The sequence below is a fragment of the Heterodontus francisci genome, chromosome 33, assembly GCF_036365525.1.
Source record: "Heterodontus francisci isolate sHetFra1 chromosome 33, sHetFra1.hap1, whole genome shotgun sequence".
Taxonomy (NCBI): domain Eukaryota; kingdom Metazoa; phylum Chordata; class Chondrichthyes; order Heterodontiformes; family Heterodontidae; genus Heterodontus; species Heterodontus francisci.
This window is the reverse complement of record NC_090403.1, coordinates 24,037,261-24,057,978: the sequence shown is the minus strand read 5'-3', so window position 1 is coordinate 24,057,978 and position 20,718 is coordinate 24,037,261. Positions and strand designations below refer to the sequence as shown.

Sequence of the window (20,718 nt, the reverse complement as noted above, 5' to 3'; positions counted from 1 at the left end):
CTGCCCAAACTCACTTCTTGGAGATATTTAGTAGCTGTGTAAATGGAAAGGTCATGTTCTAGTCCACTGCAAAAAAAATGTTCAAGCTTGCTGACTTTTCTGATACAGAGATTATTTGAAACAGTTACTTGCTTTTAGCTCTTACAGCCTGAAAAACAAAGCACAGTGGTGAATGTCTCACCTCTAATAGTTCAAGTGAGACCCACACACTTTGGCCTAGAAATTAGCCGTGAAGCGCCTGTTTTTCGGGAGTCCTAAGCCTCCAATATGGCAGGCAGGAAGCGCAAGCTGTTCATAAGCCAGAAGTGCACCACCTGCCATATTGGTAAAGATCTCAAAATTCTCATTCACACACCCCTGAGATAGGCATTAGCCCCTTTGCACATGCAAATAAGGGGCCTAATGCCAGTTTGAAGTCTCCTTCGATCATGGCCGCTAATTTCCGACAGCCCCCAATCGAGGCTGTTACCTCCTGACCCCATCAGTCTTCTTCCTAGTCACTACCCACTTTCCTATCACCCTGCTATTCCTGGTTGTCTCCCTTCCTGGTCATCATTTACCACAGGGCCACTGTTGGCATTGCATTGGCCTGATCTACAATCCCACTTTGCTGGCGAGCTGCCTATTACGGTCCACAGCTCGCAGTTCAACTGTAATGAGGCCCAATATTGAATGCAGCTTGAGCCTCTCCATTCAGGCGCAGGGATTCTTCACTGCACACCCCCCAACATGTGTCCAAAAGGGCACAGTCAATGTTCTAGGCCTTTATCTTCCTGCATCCACAACACATCTAAACATACTTTAACTTAAATAACTATTGATTTTCTACATGAAACACTGTTTCTACACTATTTTCTAAACAGTGTTTTGAGTTAAAAGAATCACAATAAGAGCATTACGCAAAGGGGGAAATGCAGCATTCTTTCTACTTGTGCTGAACTCAGTATTTTGGTTACATGCTTGCATGAGCTGGTTAACACTATCAACACGTCAAAAAATCTCAATAGAGTTTTTAAAATCAATTTTACTGTCCTTTCCTCACATTGGTACAGTACTTCAGGAGCAGCTGTAAATAACAGACAGCTATCAGTGGTTTCACACAAACGCTCTAATGAATCCTGACTTGGTAAATATCCCATTGGAAATGCTGCAGAATGGAATATTGTCATAATATGGTGAGTAATATTGTACAGTAATCTAATACCATGCTATAATCTATACAGACACACTAATATGATCACATAATCTATATAGAAGCAATTCTAATATTATGCTGTAATCTGTACAAAACTACTTCTAGCATCACTTTTTATAAATTCACCACTTTGGGGCTTCATTCTTCAATACCGGTGCGATACAAATGCAAATGTTTGGCATTATGCTGTAATCTGTGCACCACCACTTCTAATATCACACTACAATCTGTGTTACATGGCTTCTAACATCATGAACCATAAAATGTTTTTGGAAATATGTATCGACAGTCATATCCTCTACAATGCATTAATCACTGATGAGGGAAACGGGCTATCTTTTCCTGGATTTTACACCTTTTTTATTTCTTTCTGGCCCAGACACCACCTACAGCTGAAGAGGCAAACGGCCACCTATGGTCCATGACAATGTCATCCTTCATCACCTGCTAGGAGGTCTTGAAGTGCAACTTGTCTAGATTTCCCTTCCTTAACGGTGAAACATCTGATCTGGGCTTTGTGCCAGCGGCAGTATAGCAGAGATCAGCATCTCAGGAGAGTGGGAGGGAAGGTTAAATCTGCTTCCTAATAATCTGTGGCTCTGCAGTTTGGTGCTCAATCACCCACCTTGGTCCACTCATTCTTAATCCTTTTAATGCATTGTTCAGTGTTTCCCATAAAAATCACTTTTTCTTCAAAATAATATCCTGATTTAGCAGAACCCAACATGACAATGTACTTGGACAACTGCCAGTCAAAATACATAGAATCATAGAATCTTACAGTACAAAATGGGGCCATTTAGCCCATTGTACTTGTGCTAGCTCTTTGAAAGAGCTATCCAATTAGTCCCACTCCCCTCGCTTTCCCTATACATTTTCAAGTATATATCCAATTCTCTTGATGCATAGTTTGCATGTGGTTTTAGGGAAATGCCAGGAAATATGTATGAGCCCTCTAGTCACCCAGTTTTGTTGACTGGCTCCAACATCCCACCAGCCCCTCAACTCCTACAGGTACCTTGCACCATCTCAGTGCTCATTGAATCTCCTTCAGCACCATGCATCCCCACACCCAATCTATGCCAGAAACTTCCTGACTTGGAATGACGGCATTGTGCAATTCTGCTTAAATTATATAGAACTGTATTAAACTCTCAATGTGTATAATTCTAAGTACAGTGTTAATCTGTACTGTAGCCTATATACTGTATGTCATGGCTTGCAAAAGTGTTTAATTTTTCTGTAAAATACAGTGATAAAATAAATCGAATGCAAAGCATAATTTTATGACTCTATCCCTTTTATTTATAAAACTCAAAGATGTAACTTTTTTCTAAACTGCCCATTTGTTGTCCCACTAACATTACCTTTACATTAACATTCACAAATTGCTGGCTCAGCATTCCTGACTCCTGACTTTGACCTGCTGTTCTCCCCTGCCCTTTTGACTTGTCCAATCCTATTAAGGGGCTCATTGATCATTCAGACCTGTCATTTGTCTTCATCGATGCAGACAGACAAAGCCCTGCTGCATGTTTCCAGCATTTTCTGTTTTTGTTTGCCTCTAACTAGTATTTTGACACAGCAACAAGGGTTTCCTGAAAGACATCGGTCAGGATACAGTTAGCACGGAGATATTTACAGCATGGTAATATTATAACAGGAAAGATTTTGGGGCAATTTGCTATGGTGTAATCCCCTTTAAAATAAAATAAGGAAGGACTTTTTTGGATGTATTGTTTCGTTTTCAATACTTGTCATTTAATGTGGAAGTATTTTCAGCCACACATTGGGATGTTATGGTGTGTTGTGTGCTTTGCCAAAGATGAACAAAATCCATCCCTGCTTTGTTCTGCACTAATCTGTTTTTTTACCTCCATTTAGGGAGAGCTGGATGGATGTACTGAGATAATAATGGAATGACCAAAATGCATCATTCTGCTATTTGACCTTGTCAATATTGGGTGCAGTGGAGATCTGGTGGTTTCTGGTATCCAATGTTGCTAAGGGTGATGTAGGGCCTATTTAACATTTAAATGGTCCCAGTGCATAGGATTTACTACCAAATTTAAAAAAAAACCCAGGGAGGCTGGGGCGGGGACCCCATCAAAACTATGTAAATAACTCCAACACATCATTGTGGTGGGTGGAAGTCCCACAAGGTGGAAATTGTGCCAAATTTCAGAGAAGGCATGCTCTGGTTATGTGTGACAAATTTGAAAGTGTGTTTGTAAAGGTTTGTTCTGCTCAGTACTGCTATCAAACTCATAAACATGCTCAGAAACACTATGTTTATGGCTTCACTCAACATAGTGACCAAGGAATACCTTCCTCTGTCTCACCCTATCAATGTATCTTCCCCTATTGTGTTGAATCAAAAGATAACATCCTAAGTCAGTTTTTATTTTTCTTGCAGTTGTGGCATGAGACTACATCAACTGGGATTTCTTACATACACTGGCGCAGGGATCTGTCTGCTTGGTCGCTCAGCAACTCCCCATGCCCATCTCATTTCTCCTCTCACATACAGGTGCCACTCAATAACATGTAACTTTGAACATTTCGTATGCAACTATGGAATAATGAAGTTGCTGTTGTGTTTTCGGATATAAGGTTCTGTTGGTTAGAAGTCAATCAGTATCCTCCTGGGCATCAACTTAGCAATAATGACTCAAATAGGTCACTCCATTTCTTCCCTCCTTTACTGCAAACAGGAGCAAACAGGGTGTTTGGTCCCATCTATGAGAATGGGCAGAGTGGCAGTAATCTATTCAATTATTGAGGGGAGATTTTATCATAGCCAAGCCCAATCCTATCTTGGAGTGGCATTCACAAACACGTACTTTTCAACAGGAATCATTGGATAGTAAACAGGCGCAGGAACCCTGGCTGATTGTTTTTCCACCTCCCTTTCGCCCTTGAGAAATGAGAAGAACTTGCATTATAAAACAGCTTTTCACATCCTCATCACTTTCTAAAGCACTTTATAGCCATTGAATTACTTTTAAAATGTAGTCATTATTGCTTTTTAAGGCAAATCCTCACTATACTCATGTGCAACCTCTGATGAAAGGTTATTAATTCTGTTTCTCTCCACAGATGCTGCCTGACCTGCTGAGTAATGCAAGCATTTTTGTTTTTTTATTGTTTATGCAACCTACAGTCTACCCTTTCCAGCATGAAATTTTAAACTGATATTGTTTATTGATTATTTTTATTTATGCTTTTGTAAATACAGTGCTGACTTTTGGCGAATATGCTTATCAAGGATAGGTCTATCAGTGCATTTTACCATTTTAGGCAATCAGTTCCAACATCAAGCATTGCCCCAACACTGTAACCTTTATCCTCAGAAGAACACCCCTAATGCAACTTTGTAATATTTTCCATATCTGCACGCCAGCCATTCCCAGGCCTGTCAATTTAGAGACAAATTAGAGGCAGATTTTGATGCTGGCAATATATTACCCACTAGGAAACAGATTGGATCATTTCAGAAAGGATCCTCACAGCCAACACAGAAATTATCATCCCATCAATTTTGACTGGATATCATTTTGAATGATATGAAAAGTTCCTAGAGATATCAACCAATGCACACCTGTATCTATATATTAAAAATAATAGGAAGCACCTAATTTGTGATGTCACAATTTTTGTTCATGCTCTTGCAGCAGCATTTACCATTGCAAAGTGCTGTGTCATATTTTGTTTTATGATGCTCCCGTGAAGTGCCTTGGGGGCGTTTTATTAGTGCTATATAAATATAGGTTGTTGTTGTATCGACATTTCCAATTTTTTCCTATGTCAACTGTCACAATGTAGTTGCCGGCTCTGACCACTAGGTGTTTCCATGAGCAAACTGCTTTAATATGTCTCCCTCCCCTCCGCAAAAATATATTCAATTTACAGTGGGCAATACACATTTTAAATGCTCGAATTTGTAAAAGGATGCAACGTTAAATTATTCAGATTATATCACTCAAATAATAAGAAAAATCTCTCATTTTCCAAGCCCACGGACTCGGGGAAATTACAATCCTGTGTTGGAAAAAGAATATTCAATCGAACCAGCGGTCATTCCAGAAGCGGCAGAATAAATGTGGATGATTATGTGGGAAGAATCCAACACTCGCTGAAGGATTACGAGATAATTGTCTATTTATTTTCTCTGAATGAATACAATCTGCATTTTTCCGTTTTTGAGACGTATAATAACCCTATAATTTTGTTAGCATTGATCACTGTTCCACTGTTGAGAGGGAGAACTGACCTCAGGGGAGGCATGAGATATGGTTGAATATGAGTTCCGAATCATACCAATTCATAAACACATAAACTCTCACATATGAAAACAAAAATCTCAACCTCAGATGGGGTTGATATTTCATAACATTGCCTTGGTCGGTTACAGTTACCTTGTACTGTCAATCAAAGCTTAAACAGTCAAGGACAACAGGAAATTCGCGTTCCCTTTTAACATCATATAAAATCAAGACCGCATTGGTTCTATATAAACATTTGTTTCTAAATCGGAACAGAAAATTCTATAACTGCCGGCGATTTAATGCAAAATCGGTCAGTAATTCGAAATTTCAGGCACAGAAATATTAACAAAAACATCAGATTTTGCAAATAATTGTTTGAGACTTCAGATCAATGCAAACGTTACACACACATAAAGAATGCGTAAAATAAGCTTAGGAAAGGCGTTGGCCGGAATAAGCCGAATAGCACAAATTACCAGGCCGTTGTATAGCCTTAGAAGAAAACGACTAAACTTTTCTTGCAGAATATAGTTAGAAATTAGGGCATCCTGGCAAGAGGGGCGGTTTAACTCGTTAATTAAGAGTCAAGTTCCATGAGTGGGTTAAAATTTCCCATTGTCACCTGAAATAAAACTCCCAAGCAGACTCAGTCAGTCATGAATGATCAGTGCATTTTATTCATCACAGTACAAAAATAAATAAAAATTAAAAAAACATCAACAAAAAATACAACCACCGCTGTTTATCACATTGTGACAGCAACAGTCTCAATTTCACCCACACACATACATACACACACACACACACACACCCTACACACATACAACAAATAACACCGTTTGGTCAACAGAGATTTTTTTTCCTTAAATAACAAATTGCACTGGGAAACATTTTCATGTATTTAGCACTTCCAAAATATTCAGCTGAAGTCTCCGACAGACTTCCGTGTGAAAATGGCACATCCTTGCAGGTTCCGCAGTCACCTGATCTCGAACTGAAACAGAAAACACGTGCATCCGAGAACGACAGAAAAAAACGTATTTTTTTCCCCTCGTGTCCATGTTGATAAATACTTCTTTTGAAACATTTAACCAAATAAAACTGTCCAAATACTCAATATTATCCTTGGTGTTTCTTTTTGCCGCGTGGATTTATTTTGTTGTTGTTGCTAGTCAGTTGTACTAACATAGATTTCAGGGACAGACAGATACTTTGCATGCACAATACCACTGTTGCAATTTAAAGAGAGAGAGAGAGAAACGTGCCGTTTTTTTTGCAGGACGGATTTAAAATTTGTTCTAAAACACTTTTTAGCAGCATGGAAATAAATCCCTTTCGTACTAGACCCCATGAAACAAAAACAAAATGTTTGCACACTCAAGTAAATCGAGGTATCGGTTACGTTCTAATCGATTCTCGAGAGATATATATATATATATATATTAATGTGCCCGTGTCTCTGAAACAATTATCCAACCGGGGCGAGCCAGCAGTCACCGGTCCAGCCCTATCAGCAATCGGCCACGCTCGTCTTGGTTGCACTCGTTCTTCAGGTCGGCGAAGACCTGAGTGAAGAAATGGGGGTCGGCGTTGATTTGCAGCATTTTCGCACTCATGGCGTTGATAATGCTGAGACAGCGGTCCCAGAAAGCTTCCTTACAGCTCTCCACTAGAAAAGGCTTGAGCGGGTAGGAGATCTCGTTGCCCATGTAGGAGTAGGACAGGTAGAGGCAGGTCAAGAGAGTGGCTTGGAGTTCGTGCTCGGTGGCGACCTCCGATGAAATGACGTCCCGGCACAGCATGTAAACAAAGACCACGTTCGCCGGCGTGACAAAGCCCTGGTCCTGCCAGCCCTGCAGCAGCAGGGAGCGGTCAACACTCCTCAGCCACAGGACGGGGTCAGTCGGGGACAAGTGCTTGAGCCGGTAGCACCTGCGGCACAGGAACTCGCCCAGGCACTTGAGCAGCTCGCTGGTCGAAGCCTGCACAATGACCCTCTTGGGGGAGCTGGAGCTGACGGCCGTGCTGTGGGGGGTCTTCTTCACCGAGGACACATTGTTCTTGCTGCTGGGCACTTGGCTGGGGCGCTGGGCAGGGGCTTGGGGCTGGCCGAAAGTGGACAGGTTGGCACAGGACAGGGACTTCTTCAAGTTCTCGTTGTTGAGGTGGGTCACGTTGTTCTGGTAGTTGTTGGGATTCACCTTCTTGGAGTTCTTCTTCTTGGTGGAAACGGCCACGATGCGTTTCCAGGGCAGCACGGAGATGATGGAGTGCCGCTTGAGGTTCTTCTCCTTGGAGTTCTTGCTGTTCTGCACGGCCGTGTACTGGCCCACGGTGCCCGAGCCATCCTCAAAGAGAGCCGCCTTCCTGTAGCTGGGTGAGAGAGACAGCACGGTGCCCATGGTGAAGGTAGGGCGGGGGCGGGGGGGTCTTGCTGCTGGGGTTGGGGGGTGTCTGCTGCTGGGGATCTTGCTGCTGGGGTTGGGGGGGTGTCTGCTGCTGGGGATCTTGCTGCTGGGGGGGGTACGGGGTGTCTGCTGGACCTGTGGATGGCGCTGACTCTCAGTGTCTGGGTGGATGCTGCAGATGTGGACACTGCGTCTGGCTGGAGGATGGAGAGCCGCCTGTCCAGACCCTGCAGTGTCTGTTCCTTTTGATGCACAACAATGACAAATCAAGACTTAATCCAGATTTTCTCCAGTCTTTTAAAAGTCCAAGTCCTTTCCCTCCTCCCGATCTTGTTCTCTCTCAATCTGCTGCAGCACTGAAATTAATGGCGATGTGTTGGATCAGACAGCACGTTGCAGTAAAATGGCAGATCCTCTCCACTTGCTCCCCAAAGTCAAGCGAACACCGGCTTCCTTCCTCTTCTCGCAGAATGGGAAACTGCTCGATTGCAGCTCCGTCTCTCCTCTCCTTTCCCCCGGGCTATAATAATCAATCCAGCCGCTTGGCTGGACCAGGGTTTCTATCACCGAGATGAAGAGCGTCCCCCCGGGTCTCTCTCTAAACGGGCGGCTGCTTTCCTGGCTGCATTTTGCGTTGCGGGAGATCCGGCCAGCCTCTTGCCCCCGAGTTGACTGAGGATCAGAGCCGAAGAGGTTCAGGATGTGCCGGGCTCCGGCTGCCTTTCGCTCCCCGGATCCCGGTCGGCTTTCTCCCCTCTCTCTGTCTCTAACTGCTTCTCGCCCGCTATCTGCCGCTTTCCTCACTGATACTGTTTTTTTCTCTCTCTGCTCTGACACACTCCGCCTTCCTGCCAGGCGCACCAGTCATAACACAACAACGCCTTCCATATAGGGGGAGCTTATTCTAAAATCATTCAACCCTTTCGCTGCCACTTCAGCTTAGCACACTCGCCGCTGTGTCAGGAATTTGTGGGTTCAAGTCCCAGTCCAGATACTTGAATCCCAGGCTGAGACGCCCAGTGCAGTACTGAAGTAGTGCTGCACTGTCAGAAGTGCTGTTTTTCTCAAGGGACGTGAAATCAAGGCCCCATCTGCTGTCTTAGGTGGGTGCAAATGATCCCATGGCACTATTTCAAAGAGTAAGGGGAGGCGGTGGTGTAGTGGTATTGTCACTGGACTAGTAACCCAGAGACCCAGGGTATTGCTCTGGGAGCATGGGTTCAAATCCCACCACAGCAGAAGGTAGTATTTGAATTCAATTAATAAATCTGGTTCGATTCTGGGTACTGCCTGTGCGGAGTTTGCAAGTTCTCCCTGTGTCTGCATGAGTTTTCGCCGGGTGCTCCGGTTTCCTCCCACATCCAAAGACTTGCAGGTGATAGGTAAATTGGCTGTTGTAAATTGCCCCTAGTGTCGGGAGGTGATAGGGAATATGGGATTACTGTAGGGTTAGTAAAATGGGTGGTTGTTGGTCGGCACAGACTTGGTGGGCCGAAGGGCCTGTTTCAGTGCTGTATCTCTAAAAAAAAAAGCTAGTCATTTGTCGATTGTTGTAAAAACCCATCTGGTTCACTAATCTGCCGTCTTTACCTGGTCTGGCCTACATGTGACTCCAGACCCACATCAATGTGGTTGACTCTTAGATGCCCTCTGAAATGGCCTAGCAAGCCACTCAGTTGTATCTAACCGTTAGTACTGTGGATGTACCTACCTCACATGGACTGCAGCGGTTCAAGAAGGCAGCTCACCACCACCTTTTCAAGGGCAATTAGGGATGGGCAATAAATGCCAGCCTGGCCAACGATGCCGACATCCCATGAACGAATAAACAAAAAGTAGGGAAGGTGTCCTAGCCGATACTAATCTGTCAAGCAACAGCTAAAAACTGATTTGTGATTAATACTTCATTGCTTCCTGTTATGTTTCCTACATTACAACATCAAAAGTATTTAATTAACAGAGGGTGGTGGGGGTCTGGAACTCACTGCCCAAAAGGGTAGTTGAGGTAGAAACCCTCAACTCATTCAAAAGGAGTCTGGATATGCGCCGTAAGCTGCAGGGCTACGGACCAAATGCTGGAAGGTGGGATTAGACTGGGTGGATCATGTTTCAACCGGCACAGTCATGAGGGGCCAAATGGACTCTTTCTGTGCCGTAAACTTTCTATGATTCTACTCTATGGCTGTAAATTTCCTTGGGATGTTCTGACCTTGTGAAAAATAAATGCAAGTACTTTCACTTCAAAGCAGACTAATATTTTTGGTGTTGTTTTGGATGATTTCTATACTCATTCACTTTTTTTCTGCTGATGTCCCAAGCTGATAGTACAGGATACTCCCAAGAAAGCAAACGGAACAAACTTACATTTATACAGTACTAAAAGCAGACATATGTCACAGATCATTTATTATGAACAAATTATACAGAAAAATCATTACATGTCCGGTAGCAGAGGGCATGTTTGTATTCTCCATGACCCATCTATTTTCAAGGATTTCCCAGTAACTAGTCAAAATTGCCATGGGAGAGTTGAAAAGAGCTAAATGAAGATGGATTCTGCATGGCATTGGGACAAATAATTCAGAAGGCATTAGTGAGTTGTAGGACCAGCATTATAAATGCTAGGGTCATCACTTTGGATCTAATACAACATCAACATAAGAACTTAAGAAATCAGAGTGTGAGTAGGCCATTCGGCTGTTTGTGCCTGCTCTGCTATTCATTAGATCATGGCAGATCTTCTACCTCAACTGCATCTTCCTGCACAACCCTCCTATCCTTTGATTCCTTTAGTATCCAAGAATCTATCGATCTCTGACTTGAATATACTCAATGACTGAGCACCTACAGGTCTCTGGGGTAGAGATGTACAAAGCTTCACAACCCTTTGAGTGGTGACATTTCTCCTCAAGTCAGTCCTAAATGGCTGACCCTTTATTCTGAGCCTGTGACCCTGAGTTCAAGCCTCCCCCGCCAGGGAAAACATCTTCCCAGCATTTATCCTGTCAAGCCCAATAAGACTTTTCAGTTTCAATGAGATCACCTCTCATTCTTCTAAACTCTAGGAAATATAGGTCTAGTTTACGCAATCTCTCCTCGTAGGAAAATCCCCTCATCCCAGTCTGTTACCTGCAGACGTGCCTACAATGCTCTGCTAGCTGGCCTCCCCCCATCCAGGATCCATAAATTTCAGCTCATCCAAAATTCTGCTGCTGGTTTCCTGACTCACAGCACATCCCATTCACTCGCTGACCTACATTGGCTCTTGATCTGGCAATGCTGCAAATTTCATATTCTCCTCCTTTTGTTCAAATCCCTGCATGACCTTGCCCCTCCCTATTTCTGTAACCTCTTCCTGCCCAATAATGACAAGAACTCAGTGTTTCTCCAATTCTGCCATCTTATGCATCCTCCCCTCAATTCGCCCCCTTATTGGTGGCCATGCCTTCAATCATCTAGGCCCTAAAGTCTCTCCCGAAACCTCTCTGATTCTCAATCTCTCCCACCTCCTTTGTCCATGACCAATGTTTTTGTCACATCCTAATATTTCCTGATGTGGCTCAGAGTCAAATTTTTACTGATAATGCTCCCAAGAAGCGTGTTCGGATGTTTTACTGCATTAAAGTATCTATATAATGCAAGTTGTCATTGTTGTTGAAATTAAAGTTGGTATAGAATTAGCAGGCCATTTCATTACCATCAGTCTCCCACCTGCTCTGATGTTGAAAGTGACACTTTCCCTACATCCAGGCTCACACAAGAAGTTTGGCCAGTTCAGGTCAGGTACCAGAGGGTTGTTAACATCTATAGAATGAGATGACAGTATAAGGTAATGGCTTCGGGTGAGAGGGAGAAGAAGTGAGTAAATTGGAGGGAACCCCTTTAATTAAATTTCATTAAGATCGCCTGTCAGTATTTTTCAGCTTTGGTACATTTGTTTTCAGCATGAGAAATGTGTCTTTGAACTATGCAATATTTCAGATGCAGCCTGTTTTCCTTTGAATATCATAGTATCTCTGTCCTGAGGAATAGCAGGGTCATTTGAGACTTCAGGGGGTGCTTGTCCCTGCCCTTTTGCGCGTCGCCCCAGGCTCAGGTAAGGGCCCCAAGCTCAGGGTTATGAGCCATGGCCAACGACAGAAGCAGCAAATTTCAGTAGTGATGGTGGAAGAGCTAGAACCTCAAGGGACTCCTCCGGATCATATAGAGCCAGATCTGCTATTGGTTTCCAGGTCAAGCCCCAGTGTTCATTTCTGGCTGAAGATCATTAGTTCTCTTAGCCCTAGCACCAAACCCCAGTTTCTCTTATCCCATGGGTGTTACAGCATCTTCCACCCAGCCTTTCTCTACCAGGTCCATATCATTACTTATTGCCAGGCCCAGTTCCACCTTGCCTCTCACGTCGCTGCATGCCCCGAAACAGACAAATCCAGTGTAACAGTGACAACACTTCAAAAAATACTTATTGTCTGTAAAGTGCTTTGGGACCTTCTGAGGTTGTGAGAGGTGCTATATAAATGCAGATCTTTTCTTTCGGTGAAGTAACATGTGGGCACTTGATACAAACCTAGTGGAAACATAAAGAACAGGGAGACGACGGGACTTAAACAGCAATGAGACAAAACAATGACCAAAGAATTGAGGACAAACAGAGAGATGACAGACATCAAGAGAAAGTTCATGACAGCTGTATAGAGAAAGAGTGGGAAGCAGAGAGCCATGGAGGACACAAAAAGAATTAGAAAGTAGGAGAGAAAGAGTTAAAAGAAGAGAGATTTTCATTTTTCTCTGTGAGCCGTGCCACAGAAGATGAACTAGTTCTTGACTAGATATATTGTTGCAAAATTAGTATCCTATACTGGGCAACTGTAGAGTGGGGAGTTATATTTCTAAACTTTGCCATATTTATAAGCAGCATGCTGGGGCTGGTGTGATTTTTGCTGTCAGTCAGTTATGGCACTTGTTCTGACAAAGAATATAAAATAAAGGCAAAGGGAAGCTCTATTTGATTCTGAACTTTTCATAGGTTGGTAAAACAAAAACTAAGGAATATTTGGGATCAGGTCAAGAAAACGATTTACCTCAATTATCTTTACAAACATGTTAAAGAAACTATCAACAAGTGGCAATTGAGTAACCAGGCTTTAGGGGGGAGCTCTACATAAGATGGCCTAGATTGGTTCATCAGCTTACAGACAATGGAATAATTTGTGAGAAGTTTTTTTAAGAATGCCATTTAAATTGATATTTTACACTAAGGTATAAAACATAAATTAAGGTAAAAATGCTGTAAATACACAACATCTATAGACAGAAAAACACATTGGTGTTTTGAGTAGAACTGAAGTGAGCCCCAAGGATCAGTCTGTCTTTTCTCTTTACTGATGCTGACTAACCTGCTGTTTGTTTCCAGCAGCTTCTGTTTTAGTTCAGCATTGACAGATTTTTTCTTTTTAAATGTATATTTAAAGCATACGTACAGGTGTCAGCTGTGGCACAGTGGGGAACACTCTCACATCTGAGTCAGAATTCATGGGACCCACTCCAGATACTTGAGCATCACATCTAGGTTGACACTCTAACGCTGTACTGCATGAGTGCGACGCTGTTGGAGGTGCCATATTTTGGATGAGACGTTAAACCAAGGCCCCTTCTGCCCTCTCAGGTGGACGTAAAAGATCCCATTGAACTATTTTAAAGAAGAACAGGGAAATTCTCCTCGGTGTCCTGAACAATATTTATCCTTCAACCAACATCCCTGAAACAAGATGATCTGGCCATTATTGTATGTCGTTTGTGGGAGCTTTCGGTGCACAAGTTGGCTGCTGTGTTTCCCTACATTAAAGCACTGACTACACTTCATAAGTACTTAACTTGCTGTAAAGCATTTTGGGAAGGCCTGAGGTTGTGAAAGGCACTGTATAAATGCAAGTACTTTCTCTTTAAAATGGAGTGCAACACATTTGGGCACTATCTTGTAAGATGCTGTTCTAAGCACTGATATCAGTATACCATGTTCATAACATGCTGCCTCATGCAAGCAACAACACTCACATCCTAATCCTGGAACTCAGACTGTGGTTATATATTGAAGCCTTGCTTTGTGGCTTGCCATATCCTTCGAACTCCTTACTGTCTTGTAATTTGTCCCAGTTAGTCATTCGACACTACTTAATATATACTGACCACAGAATTCAGTGTTTATTGAAATAGCACAGATATCATCATTTATCTTTTGGTTTGAACATCATGATGACATCAATGATGTGATGCTAGTGTTGGCATCTGGGCTGACAGCTGCTGTCCGTAGAAACATGAATAAAACCCTGACTAAAACCATCCATTAGTTTTACAGTATAATGAAAAAACACACATCCTCTCCCCCAGCCAAGCGATTTCAAGGCAGTGATCTAATCTCTGGGTTTGCAACATTATAAACCATTCAAGCATTGTTAAGGGGGTTTATTGTGAAACCCTTAATTATGTTCCTGTTTTATAGTCACTCACCAGTATTGATTATATTCTCTGTATATCAGTCATGGCTCAGTGGGTACCGCTGTTATTTCCGAGTCGGAAGGTTGTGGGTTTAAGTCCCATTCCAGAGACTTGTGCACAAAATTTAGGCTGCCACGCCAGTGCAGTCTTTTAGATGAGACATTAAGCCAAGGCTCCGACTGCCTTCATGGATTAATGTAAAAGATCTCATGGCATTTATTTAGAAGAAGAGCAGGGGGGTTATCCTGGTGTTCTGGCCAATATTTATCCCTCAACCAATGTGACTAAAATAGCTTAACTGGTCATTATTGCATTGTTGTTTGTGGGTCCTTGCTGTGCACAAATTGGTCGCTACATTTCCTACCTAACAACGGGGACATCCTGAGGTTGTGAAAGATGCTACATAAATACAAGCTCATTTTTCATTTGCATGCACAAAAATAAAATTCAATATTACTGCAGTACATATCAAGCAAGCCGACAGAACCTTGATTGGAGTCACTTGGAATCTGCCTCCTCCCCAGCAAAGGACTTTCATAATGATAGTGCTCCCCAAAACTTTGCATGTAAAATAATTTAACATACAACTCAGATTGGCATGTGTTCTAGGAATTTAACAAACTTGAGGTTAAGCTGACATTGATTAGATTAAAGGGTCCATGTTTTGCTCTTGCAGCTTTATTGCAACCCCTCGTGTGTTCCTACATTGTAACACACTCTGACCATTCTTTAATCCTGCAGGTAACTATTTTGAAGTATTATAATTCGCTTTGCATCATTCTCAGGTATCTGTCATCATACAATGTTAGAGGGCAAAAAATCCAAATTACGATTTGGTCCTAGCCTGGCTTGTTATAATTATTTTATGTAATATAGATAAAAATTGATAAAATATTTAAAGATTCCATGCAGCAAATGGTAATTTTGCACACCACCTGAATGAATTTGAAATGCTTTGTGCAAACAGGTGGCGTCTGAATTGAGATTTAAGTTTGAATAATTAAGTTTCATTAATTACAGGGAGGAACAACAGGCTAAAGGTTCAAAAATGTTTTAAGTTTGTACAAATGTAAAGTTCGGTGTTTCAAATGCTCTGTTGTATCTAATTTTTAAAAATTCATTCATAGAATGTGGGCGTCACTGGCCAGGCCAGCATTTATTGCCCATCCCGAATTGCCCATGAGAAGGTAGTGGTGAGCTGCCTTCTTGAACCGCTGCAGTCCATTTGGGGTAGGTATACCCACAGTGCTGTTAGGAAGGGAGTTCCAGGATTTTGACCCAACGACAGTGAAGGAACGGCGATATAGTTCCAAGGCAGGATGGTGTGTGACTTGGAGGGGAACTTGCAGGTGGTGGTGTTCCCATGTATTTGCTGCCCTTGTCCTTCTAGTTGGTAGAGGTCGCAGGTTTGGAAGGTGCTGTCTGAAGAGCCTTGGTGCGTTGCTGCAGTGCATCTTGTAGATGGTACACACTGCTGCCACTGTGCGCCGGTGGTGGAGGGAATGAATGTTTGTAGACGGGGTGCCAGTCAAGCGGACTGCTTTGTCCTGGATGGGGTCAAGCTTCGTGTTGTTGGAGCTGCACCCACCCAGGCAAGTGGAGAGTATTCCATCACACTCCTGACTTGTGCCTTGTAGATGGTGGACAGGCTTTGGGGAGTCAGGAAGTGAGTTACTCGCTGCAGCATTCCTAGCCTCTGACCTGCTCTTGTAGCCACGGTATTTATATGGCTACTCCAGTTCAGTTTCTGGTCAATGGTAGTCCCTAGGATGTTGATAGTGGGGGATTCAGCGATGGTAATGCCGTTGAATGTCAAGGGGAGATGGTTAGATTCTCTCTTGTTGGTCATTGCCTGGCATTTGTGTGGCGCGAATGTTACTTGCCACTTATCAGCCTAAGGCTGGATATTGTCCAGGTCTTGCTGCATTTCTACACGGACTGCTTCAGTATCTGAGGAGTCACGAATGGTGCTGAACATTGTGCAAACATCAGCGAACGTCCCCACTTCTGACCTTATGATTGAAGGGTTTTTTTTATTCATTCATGGATGTGAGCACCTCTGGCCAGGCCAGCATTTATTGCCCACCCCTAATTGCCCTTGAGAAGGTGGTGGTGAGCTGCCTTCTTGAACCACTGCAGTCCATGTGCTGTTAGGGAGGGAGTTCCAGGGCTTTGATTAAAGCTTTTAATTTAGTTTCCTCCCCACTGTAAAATTCAGCAGCATAACTTCATCAAATAGGGAGAGCCTCTGGAAATGATGGGTTAACTGTTGGCTCCGCCTCGCAGCCAGTCAGCACATTATTCTCATTGAATAGGGAGAGCAGCCTGTTGTGAAGCTACAAATAGAAGAAATTGCAATTCTCCCCACATCCTCCCTGACAGATTGAGGTGCAATGTTCTCAGTAACAGTAGGCTTATTTTGTCCGAGCTAAACAAAGGAATCTATGGAAATATAACAGAGTTTGCATTCTTGGACTAAACAAGTAAATAAAATGCACCGCTTTCGTCTCATGAAAAGCTCCCAAGTGTGACTGAGGGTTGTTTGTTCTCTCCTTGCTCTCTCGCGGCTTCCCTCCAAGTTATGAGGGCTGTTCTGTATGCATTTTCCGTCTGTTCACTTTACATGAGAAGCATTTATTTTGGTTTCTCCTAAAACTGGTCTTTTCCTGAGACGAGTTCACGCCCCCAGAGTCAGATTTATAGCAATTTGGTTCTGTGTGCACGGGTTTTTATAATTAATTTTAATGGGACGGGGTATAAATAAAAGACCCTTGGATTTGGATTGTCCTTGGTGTTAAAATAGTGATTTAAATACTACCCAGGAATCCGCTGTGCTTTATTTCCACGTTTGCATGGAGTGTCCCATAGGCTCACGTTAAAGCGCTTTGTGTGAAAAGGCATACAACGGCGACATCGCCTGGCCACTTCAGGAACAGCAACTGAATTCCACCTCTCGCTGTGGAGGTTACCTTGCCATGTTAAACCAGTAATGCACTGGACTTCTGCTTGTGCTGGTGTGGAATGGAATGGCTGTCACATTGCCTACTACTGGCTGCTTTTCATGTTTTCTCATTGCTGTAGCACCAACCCCAAACTGTGAGAGCAGCAAGAAGCTAGCCAAAGGGACTCGAAGGAGTAGCAGCCTCTAGCTAAAACTCTTTTCAAATCAGTTGAGGCAAAAGAAATTGTCACCTTCATGTGGCTTGAGTCTCCTTTAAAATTCGGCTCCTCCTGTTTCCTGCTGCTGCAGTGACTGCCCACCTGCCGTGCCACCTACAGGTTTAATGTGGCACAACTCAGTTGACAACACGAAATTCTACCCCAACCCATCTCCAGTGTTAAAAACTACCCTGCCGGAAAATCCTCCCTCGGAATTAAGCTGCACCTCAATTTCATAGCCCCAATCTTCTTTGAGACAATCGATGCAGGGTTTGTTGAATTGTTGCCAATCTAACAAGCTTGAGAGAGGAAACATGGAGTATAATTTAAACATAACAATATTGTGTTATTTATTCAGTTGTATTATGAATTTATAAATTGAGTTATCCATGCTTCTTTAAAAAATCCAGAGAAACCTAAACTATATGAGGGAAATAAAATCAATGTGTTTATAGAATCAAATTATGCAGCACAGGCAGCTTTTCAGACCATCAGCTCTCCAATAGCTCTTTCCCAGAATAGCCCGAAACTGATCCCATTGCTCTGCTCTCGCCCTATTTTCACTCTACCTTCCTGTTTCAACTATGCACTTTTCATTTTAACAGATACAATGGCCATTGCCCAAACTACTCTCTATGCTGAAATACATTCCATGCTCATTTTACTTAACTTATCGCTGCATATGCTTTAGTGATCATTTTAAGTTGATGATTCGCTCATCACTAAATCTCCACCCAGAGGAAGTAATCTTTCCTCAGTCATTCGATAAGAAAAGCTGTAATTTTAAAAACTATTCAATCTCATCTTCTCTGTTTCAATGGAAATAATCCCAGTATCTTGTCTGTTTTCATAATAGTTTCTCATCTATGATATCACATGGTTGAATCTACATTGTATGCTTTCTATGGCTTTAACATCCTTTCTATAAGCCGGTCCTTAAAACTACACATAATATTCTATCCATTACTATGTACAAAACTTTCATTACCCCTTTACTCTTGTGCTCTACTTCCTATTTATAAAATGTAAAAAGCCTTCTTATTGGCTTTATTTACTCGTTTTCAAAATTTTAGGGGACTATGTATTTCAACTCCTGGGTCTCTGTTCATCCACACCCTTCAGTGTCTTTCCAGTGTATACTCCTACTCTTTTTTTTTCTCCCAAGATGTATTACCTCATACCTAGCCACATTAAGTTATATTTGCCCATTACACTAACCTGCCTCTATTCCCCTCAGGTCATTGATGGCCCCCTTGATTGTTTGAGAACCCTCTACTTTTAGATCATCAGCAAATGTCACGATTGTGCTCCCTGAGCCCGTCCAATTCATCCAAACAAGTTGAAAACAATTGCTGACCCAGACTGAGCCCTGAACTACACCACCGTCAACCCTTCTCCAATCTGAGCAACACCCATTTGCCACAACTCATTTCCTGTCAACCGACTTTCTACCTATGCTGCTACATTTCCTCTCGTACACATCAATTTGTTTCAACAAGACTCGAGAATACCTTTTGAGCTCCTTCTGAAAATCCATATACATCACTTTGAATAGATAAAGTCAGTGCAGCCAATCACTTTTTCAAGAATGCTTTTTAAAAAATTGTCAAACACAACTTGCCTTTTAACAAGTCCAAAATGGCTTGTCTGTTTATTGCATACATTTTGAAATCCTCAGTAATTTCATCTTAAATTATAGATGCTAAGAATTTTCTTAAACTTTTTTGATGCGATTAGGCAAGATTTAGGATGCGTAGGATGGGGAAGGAAACTGCAGGGGATGGGAACAATCGAAATGTGGAGCTTATTCAAGGAGCAGCTACTGCGTGTCCTTGATAAGTATGTACCTGTGAGGCAGGGAGGAAGTTGTCGAGCGAGGGAGCCGTGGTTTACTAAAGAAGTTGAAGTGCTTGTCAAGAGGAAGAAGGCTTATGTTAGGATGAGACCTGAAGGCTCAGTTAGGGCGCTTGAGAGTTACAAGCTAGCCAGGAAGGATCTAAAGGGAGAGCTAAGAAGAGCAAGGAGAGGACACGAGAAGTCATTGGCGGATAGGATCAGGGAAAACCCTAAGGCTTTCTAAAGGTATATCAGGAATAAAAGAATGACTAGAGTTAGATTAGGGCCAATCAAGGATAGTAGTGGGAAGTTGTGTGTGGAATCAGAGGAGGTAGGGGAAGTGTTAAATGAATATTTTGCATCAGTATTTACAGTAGAGAAAGAAAATGTTGTCGAGGAGAATACTGAGATTCAGGCTACTAGGCTAGATGGGATTGAGGTTCACAAGGAGTAGGTGTTATCAATTTTGGAAAGTGTGAAAATAGATAAGTCCCCTGGGCCAGATGGGATTTATCCTAGGATTCTCTGGGAAGCTAGGGAGGAGATTGCAGAGCCTTTGTCCTTGATCTTTATGTCATCATTGTCGACAGGAATAGTGCCGGAAGACTGGAGGATAGCAAATGTTGTCCCCTTGTTCAAGAAGGGGAGTAGAGACAGCCCTGGTAATTATAGACCTGTGAGCCTTACTTCGGTTGTGGGTAAAATGTTGGAAAAGGTTATACGAGACAGGATTTATAATCATCTTGAAAAGAATAAGTTCATTAGCGATAGTCAGCACGGTTTTGTGACGGGTAGGTCGTGCCTCACAAACCTTATTGAGTTTTTCGAGAAGGTGACCAAACAGGTGGATGAGGGTAAAGCAGTGGATGTGGTGTATATGGATTTCAGTAAGGCGTTTGATAAGGTTCCCCATGGTAGGCTATTGCAGAAAATACGGAAGTATGGGGCTGAAGGTGAGTTAGAGCTTTGGATCAGAAATTGGCTAGCTGAAAGAAGACAGAGGGTGGTGGCTGATGGCAAATGTTCATCCTGGAGTTTAGTTACTAGTGGTGTACCGCAAGGATCTGTTTTGGGGCCACTGCTGTTTGTCATTTTTATAAATGACCTGGAAGAGGGTGTAGAAGGGTGGGTTAGTAAATTTGCGGATGACACTAAGGTCGGTGGAGTTGTGGATAGTGCCGAAGGATGTTGTAGGGTACAGAGGGACATAGATAGGCTGCAGAGCTGGGCTGAGAGATGGCAAATGGAGTTTAATGCGGAAAAGTGCGAGGTGATTCACTTTGGAAGGAGTAACAGGAATGCAGAGTACTGGGCTAATGGGAAGATTCTTGGTAGTGTGGATGAACAGAGAGATCTT

At 42.7% G+C, this 20,718-nt stretch overlaps 1 protein-coding gene across 1 annotated transcript; it reads right to left on the bottom strand.

The window, feature by feature from the left end:
- Positions 1–6,117: 6,117 nt before the first annotated feature.
- On the bottom strand, positions 6,118–8,692 carry LOC137348056 (cyclin-dependent kinase 5 activator 1-like). Its single transcript, XM_068013181.1, has one exon. It carries the CDS (start codon positions 7,863–7,865, stop codon positions 6,957–6,959), a length of 909 nt encoding a protein of 302 aa, XP_067869282.1. The 5' UTR covers positions 7,866–8,692; the 3' UTR covers positions 6,118–6,956.
- Positions 8,693–20,718: the final 12,026 nt, after the last annotated feature.

Bases quoted from the DNA above. Each gene is read 5' to 3' on its own strand.
- LOC137348056 (XM_068013181.1), bottom strand. From the start codon at position 7,865: ATGGGCACCGTGCTGTCTCTCTCACCCAGCTACAGGAAGGCGGCTCTC.